The following is a 15,571-nucleotide window of genomic DNA, read 5'->3' as shown; positions in this document are numbered from 1 at the left end:
CACACTCTGACCAGGACATAATGTCATGAGTGTGAAGTAAGAAGGAAAAACTGAGAAAACACTGCACAGGAGTAACTGCTGCACTCCCTAGCCACTGAGCACTGCAAGCTGTTGGAGGGGCAAATCTCAGACACTTACTGTCCAGCTTTCCAGAGAGTCTTTATTTTTATATGTGTGTATGTGTATAATACATACATTTTCATGCAAACATACAATTTTACTTGGTTTAACAAAACAGGTTTAATTGAGCTGGCATAGTTTAATTGTGCTGCAGCTTAACTCTGGGGATGCTCTGAATTGTAATGGAATAAGGATTATTGAGACATGTTGTGATTCATGAGCTTACTGAGCTTGTTCTTAGTGGAGCTGCCCTAGGTATTGCTGGGGAGTTACACGAGTTAAAAAAGAAGGGACGTGCCAGCTCCAGTGCAATGAGCCAAAGTTGCCCATTGGGTCCTCTGGTTGCCACTGAGAGAGCAGAAATTGTGTGCAATCCCTTTCTATCTGGTCACATTCTCCTGTAGTTGGATTCTCCTGGACACATCAAGCCCAGCTGCCCAAAGGGGAAATGAAGGGATTTTTGAACTCTGTTCACATCTACCCCAAATGCTGCTGCAACTGCATTTCCAAGCCTGTTGCTTTAACCAGGTTACAGGGCAGTAATACAAATACAGGATTTGAAGAATTTGATTTTCTTAGCAGCTAATTTTAGACAAACTGTTGATTTTAATGGTCCTTCCTCACATGGACGGACGAGGGGTGGCAGCGAGAGCTACGCAGTGACTCAAAAATTGTTCAGCTTTTTGTTTCAAGAGCGCGAGTTGCTCTCTCTCTTCTCTTGGTGTTTATAGCTGGACTTTTACCAGCTACATCCCATGTAGGACACGGTTTTGATTAGTTTGGTTTCTACTGCTAATGGATTCCAGACAGGACTTCAAATGCAGTTTGGGAAAATTGAATGCTGACAGGGTGGGGAGCAGAGTAACAGTGAACCTCTGTGTAGAGAGGAGATTATTTGTAACCAGTGGCTTTCATGAAATATTTGTGCTCTGAAATTACAAGGTTTCTTGTATGTCTAAGTCTGCAGCTGCCTGCTTGTCGAGTCACAAATCCTACTAGAAGTTAGCAGGGGCTTCTGCTTTTAGAAAAGTGGAAGAAGTAGTGCGATGCCTAGGAGAGATTGCTCTGCTTTCTCCGAAGCTCTTGTGTGTCGACTTGCAGCTTGTTTTGAATTTTACTCAAATCTGGGGTTGAGTGGGATGTTTTCATTCCCTGTCTTTGCACTGTAGAAGAAAGGGAGTCTGGCCTGCACCCAGTCGGGGTGTTCTTTGCACACTTCAGTAGTTCTAGTGTGAGGCCTGACCCCTTCCCCCACTGCCTTGTCTCCGGTTACCAGGGTTGCTCAATCTGGTATTTAGGCTAGCAGCATTTGGTTGTGAATAGCTGGAGCTGGGATGGTTCTCTGAAGAGGTGGCCCTGCCTCATTCTGTCTGTAGAGGATGGCAACCTGCGGCAAAGGGCTGAACTTAGCCAAGATATGGACCCCCTCTATATAAATGTGAAGGTAGGATGAGGTGCATTTTTAACCAATTAATCAAATGGATTGCCTGCAAGTCCTGAAATCTCCCCTCTTTTTCTTGATGGGGGGTCATTAATATTGCTGGGTGGGAGAATGAGGAAAATGCAAAGCAAACGGCAAGCCGAGCGCTTCCTAATGTAACAGCTTGGTCTCTGAGTTAGCTGCGAAGGAGGCACTGTTTGCAGACTGGCTGTATTGTGACAGTAAGGTTTTAGCCTGGATAATTTTGCTTTTAATACATTTCAAAACAAAATTGCTTCTTAATTGTGGTTATTCCAAAGCATCAGTGCGTAAGGCAGGCTCAGCTCTCTGGTTATGCTGCGAGTGCAGCAGCCTGTGACAGAGGACACATTGGTGATACAAGCAAGGGACAAAAATCGGCCTAAAGCAACACTGGATTTCAGAGGAAATAAGCCCAAATGAGCATCTGTAACAAGAGGAGCTTGCATGCCTAGGAGCAAGCATTTGTGCACAAGAGAGCAGTGTTTGCTTTGGACTTGTGCTCTCGTACATGCTGTGTCACTGGTGACACTCGCATTATGAGCTCTGCAAGCAGGGTCTCGGCACTGCAGCGTTCTGCGCCAAGATCCCGGGCTGCGAGTGCAGCAGGAAAGCTAGTGGGAATCAGTGCCAGTGTGGCACCGTATATAACTTAGGAAGTGCTTGGCTTAATTTGCACCAGTACTTGTGCTGCATTGACCTGTTTTGGCTGCGGCAGTTACACTTCTCTGCCAGAAGCCAACTTGATCTTGCTGTCCAAACTCATAGCTGAAGTTAATAGCATTTAATCTGCATGTAGTGATGGTGAGAAGCGCATAGTGGAGGAGGTCCTGTTGTGTGGGATGCTGTTCAGTCATCTCCTACCACAAAGACTTCTAACTAGTTGTATATCACCAATATAGCAGAGAGTGGAGAATACTTTGCATACAGGTTCAAGGCCCGTGAGATCATGTTTTTTTTTTCTGCTCTTATTAGCAATGTTCCTGGCTGTTGCACTTCTTCCCTCTTTTTGTGTGAAGGTGTTGTAGAAGGCATGGGACTGGCAGTTTACAGGACCAAGATATGATCTCAGAAGGCTGGGCCACTTAGCCTGTCTTGTTGCTGTGCTTCAGTTACTGTACCCAAAGCTATCCGTGGATTCCTGTCTGTGTCATTGCTCTCATCAGCCAGGCTTTTCCCCATCCCATTATCAGCTCCTGTATGCAGTTGCTTCAAATTCAGGAGAAGCACACCTTGTAGGGGCAGAGTTACTCATCTCCCGAGGTGCACTTTTTATCTGCAGTAAGTCAGAGGGTTTGTGATCTGCTTACTCTGCCTCCCTCTGCCTAGCCAGACACCTAGTTTCCTACTTGATAAGAAAAATTATATTATGATAATGATCTTCCCACAGGCAAGAGATGAAAGAGAAGGCTTGGATGAAGGCAGGCCCCCTTGCAATGGCCCCTTCTGGCATATGGCTGCAGATGCAGGCTGTTTGTCTCATGCCTCAGCTGCCTGGAAGATGTCTTAGAGATTGCTGAACCTTGAGTTCAAGAAGAATCTGGTGGTTTTATGTGATATATTTGATTGGGGAGGTGTGATATCTGAACAATGCCTTAGCTGAGGACCTAGGTCCCCCTGGAACACTTTTTTTGCTATGCTGGCAATATGCCCTGAGCCAGGGCTAAGCAACTTCTTTCAGCCTGCGTTTGCAGACGGCACTTCACTGGTGCCAAAGACAACAGACTCCAGGAGCTTGTGTCCTCAAAGCACTACAAGGCTTGCCTGTGATTAAATGAGTGGTGACAAACCCCAGGGTGACGGGCTGAGGGCTGTGCCTGGATGCAGGGATGTCTCTGGCTCTTCCTTATGGCACAGCAGGTCGCTGAGAGGCCCAGCTCCCTCAGGCAGCTTGGTAGGACCAACCTGTTGGTGATTCCTCATACCTCTGCAGGATAGGTCAGCCCTATGTATGCAGGAACACATTTGTCTTTAATCCTGTAATTTAGAGTTTCAGTAATGACTTGCCTGTAGAATAAAGATCAAAAGTCAAGGTACAGGCTCCTTCCTGCCTAGCCCCAGATGCTGTCGGGAAGATTCAGCTTCCCTGAACACAGATGCCTCCTTTTACATACGAGCAGCTACTCTGACTTACCAGAGGAGCTGTAGACTTGCCTGCTGCCTGAATGTCCCATGACTTGAGGGCTACATCTTGGCTTGACTGGGCCAGCTACATGGTTTGTAAGCTTGCCAGGGCTGGGACTACAGCTACGCCGTATGAGGATGTTCCCTTGTGGGTGCCACAGCATGCTTGGACCTTGCAGAGGGCTGCTGCTTTGAACACTAAAAAGGGCAAACAAAGATTACATGACTGGAAAAAGCCTTGGTGGCCACTTAGCGTGTTGCCAAGCAAGCTGCGGCATGTGGAAGGCTGCTGCTGTTGTGCGGGAACAAAACTGAGCTATTCGCTGCCCTGTGGCAGGTCCTGGGAATGGAAGAGATATGTGGAGGTTTTGAGTAATTTCTGTGCTGCCTTGGAGTCCTTGCTCAGAACGAACAGATACCAGCTGAGAGGTGCTGGGGCTACTCCGTGTGTGGTTTTCAGTCCTAGTTCTTCCTCACCGTGGCCGTAGGCAGATTTAAGGGATATCGTAGGAAAAAAGGAGGCCTCTTTTCCCTCGCTCACATTTGCGCAGGGAAGCATGGGTCCCCCAGCCTCAGAGAAGGCCTTTGTTGGCTGGCTGGCAGAGCCAGACTGGACTGCTGACTATGCCTCTCTTATGAGGTGTGTACCCTCAGCACCCTTTTCAGATCACCTTGGGTGTTTAGAGCTTCACTTTTCCCTTCAGTGGAGGAAAAGGAGGCTGCCTGTGGCCTTCCGTGGGGACCACCCATCAACCTCCACAGACAGAGAGGCAAGACCTGTCCGTAGTCTGCACTGACAGCTGGCCCCTGCTCCAGGCAGGGCTGGAAGGAGCCTGTTTTGGTCTGCCTACAGCTGGAGGGAGTATCTCAAAAAAAAAAAAAAAAAAAAAAAAAAAGCCATCTGTCACTGCAGTGGAGCTTTGCTGGGCTCCGCTGCCCTTGATGTTTCACCTTGCCTTAATGTACTCCAGTCTCCAGGGAATAAAAGACCCTCCAAAGCACAGATAAATGAGGGTTCTCACTAGGGTCTAGCGTGTCCTCTGCCTGCTGTTACTTCCCCCCACCTCAAATAGTGATCCCTTTTAAAGCATAAAGCCTGGATCAAGAGAGAAGCAGACTAGAGACCAGTTGCTGTGTGAGGCAGGATGATGGGAGCAGCAGGGGCTGCTGCTCCCCCCACATCGTCCAGTGCTGTGGTTGCATGGGGCCATTTGAGAAGCTTTTTCTCAGAGCAGCTGCTGCTGCCTCTGAAGCAGCTCCTTGCTCTGCATGAGCAATGAGGCTGTGTGTGTGTGCACCACTTAACTGCAGTGCGAGAGAGCAGTGGTTAACGACTCTGGAAGCTCCTATGGCCTTGGCATCTGCCTCTGGAGTAACTCCACTCGGCCTACAGACCAACCCCTGTGTACTGGCATTCAGCTCTTCTCTGAACAGCAGCACTTCACAGAATAAGTAAGGTTGGAAGGAACCTCTGGAGATCATCTAGTCCAACCCCACTGCTCAGCAGGGTTACCTAGAGCACGTTTGACAGGGTTGCACCCAGGTGAGACTTGAATATCTCCAGAGAAGGAGACTCCACAACCTCTCTGGGCAACCTGTTCCAGTGCTCTGTCACTCTCACAGTGAAGAAATTCCTCCTCACCTTCAGGCAGAACTTCCTGTGGTTCAGTTTTTGCCCATTGCCTCTTGTCCTGTCACATGGGACAACTGAAAAGAGTTTGTCCCCATCCCCTTGACACCCTCCCTTCAGGTACTTATACACATTGACAAGATCTCCCCTCAGTCTTCTCTCCTCCAGGCTAAAGAGGCCCAGCTCTTGCAGCCGTTCCTCATGCTCCAGCCCTCTAATCATCCTCGCAGCCCTATACTGGACTCTCTCCAGTAGTTCCATATCTCTCTTGTCCTGGGGAGCCCAGAACTGGACACAGTACTTGAGATGAGGCCTCACCAGGGCTGAGGAGAGGGGCAGGATCACCTCCCTTGACCTGCTGGCAACACTCTTCCTAATGCACCCCAGGATACCATTGGTCTTCCTGGCCACCAGGGCACATTGGTGGCTCATGGTCAACTTGTCATCCACCGGCACTCCCAGGTCGTTCTCTGCAGAGCTGCTTTCCAGCAGGTCAGCCCCAAGCCTGTACTGGTGCATGGAGTTATTCCTCCTTAGGTGTAGGACTCTGCACTTGCCCTTTCTGAACCTCAGGAGGTTCCTCTCCACCCAACTCTCCAGCCTGCCCAGGTCTCTCTGAATTGGCTCACAGTTGCCATCCCTCTGCTGGGCTTGAGTCCCATGTGAATGAGGCACTTGCTAACCTGCGGGCCTCTATCACCAACAGAGGGTGAGCCCTGGGGAGCATTTGTTTGCAGACTCACGATGCTGGTAGGGATGCAGCACTGCTGCACATCTACTTAAAGCTTATGTTGCTTTCTACTGATATCTAAGGCCCTGTTCTGCATGGAAATAAGTGCTTGAAATTCTCCCAAGTGAAGGCTGTCACAATAAGGCTGTTCAGCCAAATATTTCAGGTCTGCTGTTCTCTCACAGAGAATAGTCTCAGGCTGGTCACATTGTTCCTGGCAGCGAGTGTGGATGTTGCTGCTCTGCAAAGCATAAGGGCAGGTATGCAAGACGTGGTAGGTCAAGTGCTGGAGATGCTCTCATTTGTTTACGTCTAGGGCAACCTGTGGTACACCTGTGCATATGGTAGTCTTAGCCAGTTGACTGAGGGAGCCAGGCAGACCTGTCCCAAGGGGCTTTCCCTGCCTCATGCATCCGATTTTGACAAATATATTTTACTTTCATTGGTGAACACTGAAGTTCCCTGGCCAGGTATATGACAGCTCAATCACAGCTGCCTCAGTTTAGGGCAGCACACCATCGCATATTCACTGCCTAGTTAAGCCTTGTCATCTTTCCTGCTGTGCAGAGAAAGCAGTAGTCCTTATCCCCATGCCTTGGCTGCTTGCAAGGCGGAGGCTTGCAAGGACTGCTTGTTTTTGCCAGAGATGTCACAGCAGCTTATGAGCACAAGTAATTCAGATGTTTGCCCTTCCCATTAAAAGTCAGCTTACTCTGCCATGTTATGAACCCAAGTGCTGTCTTTTCATCAATGGTAGAAGATAGGTCTTAGCTGTGTTTCAGTAGCCTATTTGTTGCTGTGGGAGTAAGACGCTTTTACCTCGCTTCTAGTAAACCGAACAGCATTTCGTCTCACCCCTCTTGTTTGACTGATGTGGCAGAGCTGTATTAGGAAGGCCTGTGTATTCAGCACTCTTAGAGTGAAGCTCCACGAAACTAACCAGTGAGAGTTTCTTCCCATGTTCCTGTAGTATTAGAAATGCAGGTACTGAGCCTGATGTTCAGCTAACCAGCACAAGCAGCTATTGCAGTAGCAGGGAGGGCCAGGCTCCCAGGTGGGTACACAGAGCACAACACACCACTTGGGCATAGGCAGGCACAGAAAATATGCAGGCTGCACCTCGGCTTGTGTGCTTCTGTTTCCTACTTGCTGCAAGGACGGGTTGGAGTACTCAGGGTGAAACACACAGCCCAGCTCTGATCAAGCACCAGACCTCTGCACACAACCAGCTCCAGGGGAAACAGCATGGTAGCCACAGTCCCATGCCCAGTTAGAGCTGCAGCTTATTTATACTCCCTCGACCACCTCCTGCATGATGGCAGTCGGAATGGCTGAGTGAAAGAGGAAGGCAACTTGCAGGCAGCAAAGCGGGGCCACACCGAGATGTGAAAATTCCTGCTCTTGGCAACAGCTATTCCTGGGCCCACCTCCCCAGAGAAGACAAATATGCCCAGCCCAAATATGCCAGTGTGAGTGCCCAACATCAGAGGGATCTGATGGGGAGGTGGAGCTGTGATGGAGCAGCCAGTGCAGCTGAAACCCTCTGCATAAGAAGCTGTTTGTTCTGCTGAATTGTTAAGCCTTATTGACAATAGCAACCCGCCCCTGCCCCAACCCTGCACTCATGCTCTGGGACCTGTGTTGGCCACACACTGATCCTTTCTCCTGTCTTGTGTTTAAGGCACCAAACTGAGGTTATTCTTCCCTGAGTCTCTCTGATTGGCTGTTGCCTTTTGTTCTTGCTCTCTGCAGGCATACGAGTGGGCCTTGGAAGGGATGCGACACCTCGCTTGCATCAGTATGGAGGACTGCATCTCTCCTGAACACTGTACAGATGTGATAAAATGCCTAGAGAGTTACAAGGGACAGCACCCAGACATCAGTGATGCCCGGTTCCGGGAGATGAAGGAGCTGGCCTGCGAGCTGAAGAGCGACAAGGGACTCAAGCAGTGGAAATTTGCATGGTCCAAGTGCCAAGAGACAAAGCTGGTTTTTGAAAAGAAGCTCGAAGCAGCCTTGAGAACAAGGAGGTCTTTGCTGTCAGATCGCAAACCCATTGAGGGGGAGCAGCCTCAGGCTGGCAGTGAGGCAGGCAGCCTGTCCCACCGGCAGCACTCTGAGGGGGCCACACCTGGGTCGCACTGGGACAGGACATACAGTGCTCCTCATTGCTATAACAGGCCCAACCACTCTCCAAGCTGGACTAAAGAGAAAGCTCCCTCACCCTCCCTGAGCTGTCCTGCTGATGTCAGCACTGGAGAAGAATTTGTCTGCCAAGCTGCTCTCAGCACTGGTCCACATTCAAGCAGAGTTTCTTTTGGCAGTGGGGCCTCCAACTCTCCAAAGCTGCCCGAGGAAAAGCCAAATCTGGAGAGCATATTAGAAATCCTGGAGGTAAAGCCACCTTGTGTCTCCACTCCAGCCTCTAGGAAGCCACCTCCCAAGAGGATGCTCCGGAAGGCCCAAAGTTTTGACCTTCCCTGCGGTGAGAGCCTGTGGTCAGGCTGCCAGAGGACACTGAGTGAACCAGCCAGGTATGGCAACACTGGTGTCTTCATTAAGGGACTGGAAGTGAGCAGCACGGAGCTCGTGGACAGGACTTTTGCGCTGCGGCAGCAAGCTGCTCACAGCTGGGCTATGGGCTGCCTGCCAGAGGGGCAGAGGGGCTGTGTCTCCACATCGGAAGCCAAGAGTTGGGGCAGGTAAGTGACCATTGTGTTTGGTGCCAGTCTCTTGGAGTAGCCAGAGAAGGCAGCCTGCAAAGGCGCGAAGAGCTCTGCAGTAGCTGTTCCACTTTGGGGCCAGGTTCAGGGCAGAGTTGGGCAGATGGAGATGTAGAGCTCCAGCTTCCAACACATGTATGTGCAGTGCTGAGCAGACCCACAGGCATGTCCCCACACAGCCTGGCACCTAACTCTGGGAGAGTGCAGGGGGAACAGGAGCTGTGGGTCTTTGCCTGCAGCCTACACAACATTGTTCTCTCATAAGGAGAGGAAAGAGCATCTCCCAGACAGGAGAGTGGATCTCTGAACATATTGCTGACATTAGGAGAGTCCACAGAAATGTAGCACTCAAGGTCCTAGCAAGCAGGACCAGGAATTGGAACACTTTGCCCAGAGAGGTTGTGGAGTCTACTTCTCCACAGATACTTAAAACCTGCCTGGATGTGATCCTGTCTACCATGTTCTAGGTGACGCTGCTTGAGCAGGGGGGGTTGGACTAGATGATCTCCAGAAGTCCCTTCCAGTCTCAACCATTCGGTGATTCTGTGAAGCAGGTGGCACAGTATGGTGGGAAAACAGAAGCAAAGTGCATCATTCCCCCACTTTTGAGGGGAAGGCTGTACCCAGACTGATAGGGGGATACGTATGGTACCTTGTGACAGCTGCTGCAGAGCTCTGCTTCTCAAGTAAAAAGGTATTTGCCCTTCAGGGTTAAAACCAGCATTTCAGTGATCAACAGCTGGCTTTTGTTCTTTTCTTTCACTGTCTTCAAGGTTCTTATCTTTGTTGTAGCACTGCAATGTGTATGGGTATGGAGAGACCGTGAATGTGGGCTGTTCTTCAAAGTAGGTCCCCACGGAGATTTTTCAGTCACTCTCATTGAAAAAGATAGAAATTTTATCACCAAAGAAAAGATAGAATTTTTTTCATCTGAACACTTGCAGATCTCTGTGAATTTGAAGTAGGTATAAGAAAACACCAAGACCAAAATCCCAGAGGTGTTTTATGTCCCTGACAGAGCAGTACTGGGAAACAGAACAGTGCTGGGAAGACAGACAGACCTAGTTTAGGTATGTTGCTGCCTATTTGTGGACATAGAGCAAGCACAAAACACCCGTGCAGGAAGGTACTTTAGTGTCCATAGGAAACTTCCTCCTAGTTACCCCATGAGGGATACTACATAGCAAAGGATTTATGTGCATCCAAACCAGGACTGGAATCCAACCCTTACCCAGGGCAGAGCTCTCCTGGTAACTTTGATGTGAAGAAGCTCCCTGGAGGAAAGGAGAGCTACTAGAGCCAGTAAGGGAACATCATTTTTCTAATATATCTGCCTCAGACCTCACACTGGGGAGCACTAGTTTGTGGTTAGGAGGTGTCAGCAGAGCTTTGAATCTCTGCCTTGGGCTTGCATTCTCTCCTTCCCTGCCATTTGCCCCCTGAGCAGGGCTATGGCACAGAGCAGTGGAGGGAGAAAGCCGCAGCAGTTGCAGCTGTGCAAGGCTCAGTGTGCTGGAGAGGGGGACCACAACAGAGCTCCTCTGCTGGTTCTGGTCTCAAGAGGATGTGAAATCCTCTGGAAGAAACCTCTTGACAACCAGCATATGTCAAGAAAGCTTATGATAGGGGACAAATACCAGAGATTAACTGCTTAGTTTCTCAAGGGAGAAATCCAACAGCCCTCCTTTTCATGGACTCTGGGGCAGTCCCACTGTTTGGCCTTCTGGATAGCCAGAGAGATTGGCTTGGGGAAAGCTGAGATGCAAAGAAGACAAGCACACATCTTATGTTTGGTGCTGTACTGCCTCACAGTGGAAATGTCTAGTCCCTCTGAGCTGTCCTGACCTTTCAGAGAAGCACAAAACATCCTGTGCTAGGAATTGCTGCTTTCTAATGAAGTGATGCAAGGTTTGTTTCCCTCTCTGACTTCTACCAGGACAAGCCTTGGAAGGGAACACTGGATGGCCAGTCTCCAGAGACCAGGGCTGCGTCAGCTAAGGCCAGCCCAGCTCTCTGGGTTGGCACAGGCAATGGGGTAGCAGGGAAACACATCCACCTTAAAGAGTCTAAGTCTATCCCTGTCTTTAAATAGAGTGGTTTGTGTTCCAACTATAGCAAGCTCTCAACTTAGATCAGGAGAGTCAGAGCAACCTCTGACCTTCCCAGTTGGGAAGTATTTTCTGCTTCTTTTTGGTCCAACAAAAAATAATGAATGCCAGATCCAGCCCAGCTGCATCTGGATCCAGAGTTCTTGTTCTCCCAGCATTAATGTTGCTTCCCACAGTGTGTGCAGTCATCACAATGATTTCTGGGAGGAGGAGCCAGCCTGAATTCTGTTTTCCCTGTTCTTTGAGGAGCATGACTGTTTACAGGGGCAGCCTGTTGTGGCACCAGGAGCAGGTGCTGGTTGCGTTCAGGGTTTGTCTCAGGACTGGAACTCTGAAGTGCTCCTCCAGCTCCTTGGGTCATCCACAAGTCAGTATTCATAGTTATTGCAGAAGATTCAGAGGAGTTGGGTAGCTTGGAAGGTGCTCAAGGATCATTTGTAGCTTGGGTCTCAGGAGAGTTTCTCTGGGGATGGTCCAGTGCTTTGCAGACAATCTCAGATTGCTGCAGTGTAGGTGTGGTCTGGGTCCCTTCAAGACTAAGTGTTTCCTATTGCAGCAAACTGCGGCACATCATCGATGAGATGGTAACCACAGAGCGGGAGTATGTGAGGTCACTGTGCTACATCATTGATAGCTACTTTCCTGAGATGGAGCGCCTTGACCTCCCCCAGGACCTGCGTGGGAAGCGCAGTGTCATTTTTGGAAACCTGGAGAAGCTGTATGACTTCCACAGTCAGTACTTCCTGCGAGAACTGGAGAGCTGCTGCAACCACCCGCTGCGGGTCAGCCACTGCTTCCTCCGACATGTAAGGCACTTTCCTCCTGAGCCAAGCTCCTCTGGAAACACACTGGCCTCCAGCGCCCTGCAACTCCCTTTAGTTGGACGGGTCTTCTGTGTATGGGTGGGCTGTGGCCCTTTTCAAGAGGGGTGAACTACTCTGTGCAGGGTGTATCCAGCATCCAGCCCAGATGGGTAAATTGGTTGACTCCACAGGCTGCAGTCAGGCCTCTGACATCAGAAGGCAGGAAAAATGCTTTGTGACTATGATACCTTCCATTAAAATGAGGAGATCTCCTTTTACTGTTGCTCAGGTGAAAAGGTTGACTCAGCTTTCTGGATCAGGCTGGGGCTGCAGGGGAATCTGGTCTTGTGGTACAGCTCACGTTCCATTGCTTGGGAGGTGACAGTTTTATTCTGTACCCACCTGGATTCCCTCTGCTGCCATTGTAGTAGCAGTGAGGAATATCAATTTGTTCTCTCCCCGCTCAAATCCTTGGCCTATGCCTGTTCTCCACTGCTCCAAGCAGTTGGAGTCAATCCCAAGCCTTGCCCACCAGATTGGATTGGGATGGCTAAGCAAGGCTGAAGCCAGGAGGCAGCAGGAGATATTCTTTGCCTTTCCCATTGTTCTTTGCTACCAAGAGATGCTGCCAGGGCAGCAAAACCTCTGAACCTTAAAGCCCATCTGCTTCTGCAGGGCATCCCTCGTCTTGTCTTCTGGCTGTCCATGATGTCAGTGTGGAAGGACTTTCATAGACAGATAGTACAGGAGGGGCACAGATCTGCTGCTCATGTTGAAGGGGACTGATGAGGAGAAGCATAGGGTACCAAACTGCCCTGCACATGTTCTCTGCTACCTGAAAGATGGTATTTGTTGGGGGTATGTAAGGGACAAGGGGTTACAGGCAAATGACACTAGGAATTAATTAAAATTTCCTAGCTACTGTAGGAGCAGGACAAGAATGTGCAGTGACTCTTAATGAGCTCTGCAATTTGAAGCAAAGTCTTTTCTGATACCTCTTACGAGGTTCTAGTGCAGCATGGGAGAAGCGGGAGTACTGGAGTAACCAACCCAAGGGCACAACTCTCAATGTGATGGTCCTGGATATACTTGGAATCACAGGGAGGAATCTCTTTTTGCAGAAGGACCAGTTTGGGATGTACGCATTATATAGCAAGAACAAACCGAAATCGGACTCACTGCTGGCCAGCCATGGGAATACCTTTTTCAAGGTAAAACCTATTGCCCGTGTCCATGGTTCCCCCTTGATTTTTTGGTCACTGATCTGTTTAAACAAGCCCATCTCTCTTGTTCAAGGTATGTTACCACCTCGGTACCATCTCTGCTTTTCTAGCACAGCTTTCTGTGCCTATGTGAGCGCAGGAGAGCAGAGATGCAACAATTTTTTTGGAAAGGAGCCCAGAAAAGATCAGTAATGATCTTACTCCCCTTCATTTCCCTGTAGACTGAACCAAGTGTCCCAATCAGGAAGCTGAGACCTTGGGCAACTGCAAGTGTTGGTGCCTGCGTGGGGGGTGTGGCACTCTTCCTTGGAAGCTGCTGTCCTCACTCTTCACTGTGGTTCTTAGTTCAAGCAGGTGCAGCTTGGCGATAAGATGGACCTAGCCTCTTACCTGCTGAAGCCCATCCAGCGCATGAGCAAATATGCCCTGCTCCTAAAGGACCTTATCAAGGAGTGCAGTGAGGCACAGGAGCAGGAGTTGGGCTACCTCCGTGCAGCTGAGGAGATGGTGAAGTTCCAGCTCCGGCACGGCAATGACCTGCTGGCAATGGATGCCATCCGCGACTGTGATGTACGTTTCAGTGCCTTGCCCTGCCCAGGGAGGCAGAGCCGTACTTCTCCCCCTTCTCTAGACTTAGGATCTTCAATCCTATGGCAAGCCTCCCCTCAAATTTCCACAGAGATTAGTGTGCCTGTCTTCTACTATAGTATAGCGGTACTGTCTAGAGCGTTGAGGGAAGAGCAGGGCTTGTCAGTCATGTTAACCCACTAGGAAAAAACAGCCTGGATGTTCTTACTTGAGCTGGGTGAGCGTGTCATGAACCCTCTCCAAAGTGCTTACAGGTGGCTTGAGACAAACTGGGTGCTGGAGCAGGTAGAGTCCTACAGACTGCCTTGGGGCCTTCTGTCTCTTGGCTATGAAGCTGGTAACAGAAGGCCAGACAGATTGCAAGAAGGTACTCAAACTAATGCTGATACAAGGGATAGGCTGAAATCAGCTAGGTCGGATTTGAAGACTAGAAACACAAAGTGAGCACTGGATGAGGCACACCAAACAAAAAAAAATCAATACATTATAGGGCTCAGAGTTGAGGATGGATCTGGAGCAGGAAGAACCGAGTGACTTGCTGTTCTGACTCAGCAGTGCCTGGGGCTGTCCTTGTGTCTGAGGGTGCTCCAGGCCCCTAGCAGCCTGGCAGGGATCCTTTCCTCTTCAGCTCATCCCAGAAGTTTGTCACAGATCTGCACAGGGTGACAAGAAAGGATCATTGGTGGGTTATGCCTGGGGGGGGGGTACAGCTTTCACCATAGCCCTGAGCCAGTTGTCTTGGTCTGATGTGACCTTTGGCAGTCCTATGCAGCCCTGGAGAATCTGTCTTCTCTTACATCCTCGAGAGCCCTCCCGAAATGACAGGCAGCTGCCAGTTCTCCATTGCCTGGGCCACAGTAATGTGGGACCCTGCTGTGCTCATAGAGACCTTCCTGTGCCTGCCTGCCTGCCTGGGAAGCTGGCCTGTCCTGATGCTGCTGAGGTGTTACCAGGAAATTCTCTGTGTCTAGGTAAACCTGAAGGAGCAGGGGCAGCTGGTGCGGCAGGATGAGTTCACCATCTGGCTGGGCCGCAAGAAATGCCAGAGACATGTTTTCCTCTTTGAGGACCTGATCCTGTTCAGTAAGCCCAAGAAGATTGAGGGTGGCTTTGATGTGTACATCTACAAGCGCTCATTCAAGGTAAGGGCTGCCCCACAGCTTGCTGCTGTGCAAGAGGTGTCAGCCAGTGCTGGGTCCACAATCGCTGCTCTGCCCTTGGGCTGATGTGGAATATGAACACAGATACCCTGCCCCACATTGCTCTGACTCTGAAATGGAGTGTCAGGACAGAAGTGCCTGCAGGAGAGAGCTGCTCCTAGCACTGTGGAGCTCCTTCCTGCTGGATCTGCCAAGCTGGGGTAGCTCTGGCACAGGATACAGGCAGGCTGCCCATTGGAACAGCATTCCATGGATAAGTTTTGTACTGTCCCTTCCCAGGGTGACCTCTGGACTTCCCCATCTATAGCAAAGCCTGCAGGTTGCCTCTCTGCCATTTTCTCACCCCATCCTTTCACCAGGTCAGCTTTCTCTCCTACCCTGCCTGCAAATGAGTTTACTCATCAGCTAATGCTTTACTTTTCCTGGCAGACTGCAGACATCGGCCTGACAGAGAACTCTGGAGACAGTGGCCTGCGCTTTGAGATCTGGTTCCGAAGACGGAAATCCAGTGACACCTACATCCTCCAGGCCAGTACAGCTGAGACAAAGCAGGCCTGGACCAATGACATTGCCAAGATCCTGTGGCAACAGGCAGCCCGCAATAAAGGTGTGAGCCCTCCCCAGGGCATCTATGCTGCAAAAGGTGCGGGAGCCCCATTCAGCTCATGATGTCCTGAGTAGGTTTGGAGCCTACTACCAGGCAACTCTGTGTAGTGAGCAGCTGTGTCATGCATGCAGCTTCATGAGCATGTGCTGGCATTGCCTAGGCACTGCCCCTTCCCTGCCCCTGTTCCCCAGACATCTGACCAGTGCAAGCTCTGTGCAGCCATAGACACCTGCTTGGGCTGCCTGCAAATCAGTGGAGGGAAGTGGGAGCTTTCAGCATGGGATTCCTTGCCCTGT

The 15,571-nt window shown here is 50.2% G+C and overlaps 1 protein-coding gene across 4 annotated transcripts in view; it reads left to right on the top strand.

Moving 5' to 3' along the window:
• Window positions 1-15,571, top strand: part of PLEKHG4 (pleckstrin homology and RhoGEF domain containing G4) — a 103,528-nt gene that overhangs the window by 82,021 nt on the left and 5,936 nt on the right. For 3 of the 4 annotated variants that reach the window (XM_062586243.1, XM_062586242.1, XM_062586240.1), the window contains 6 exons: window positions 7,816-8,765; window positions 11,451-11,700; window positions 12,819-12,908; window positions 13,266-13,490; window positions 14,480-14,650; window positions 15,098-15,311. In XM_062586243.1, coding sequence (XP_062442227.1) covers window positions 7,816-8,765; window positions 11,451-11,700; window positions 12,819-12,908; window positions 13,266-13,490; window positions 14,480-14,650; window positions 15,098-15,311 — 1,900 coding nt within the window. The remainder of the gene's footprint in view (window positions 1-7,815; window positions 8,766-11,450; window positions 11,701-12,818; window positions 12,909-13,265; window positions 13,491-14,479; window positions 14,651-15,097; window positions 15,312-15,571) is intronic. The other variant, XM_062586241.1, reaches the window with a different exon arrangement.

This window comes from Rhea pennata, chromosome 13, assembly GCF_028389875.1.
Source record: "Rhea pennata isolate bPtePen1 chromosome 13, bPtePen1.pri, whole genome shotgun sequence".
NCBI lineage: Eukaryota > Metazoa > Chordata > Aves > Rheiformes > Rheidae > Rhea > Rhea pennata.
Note: the sequence above shows the minus strand (reverse complement) of the source record. Positions and strands in the feature narration are given on the sequence as shown.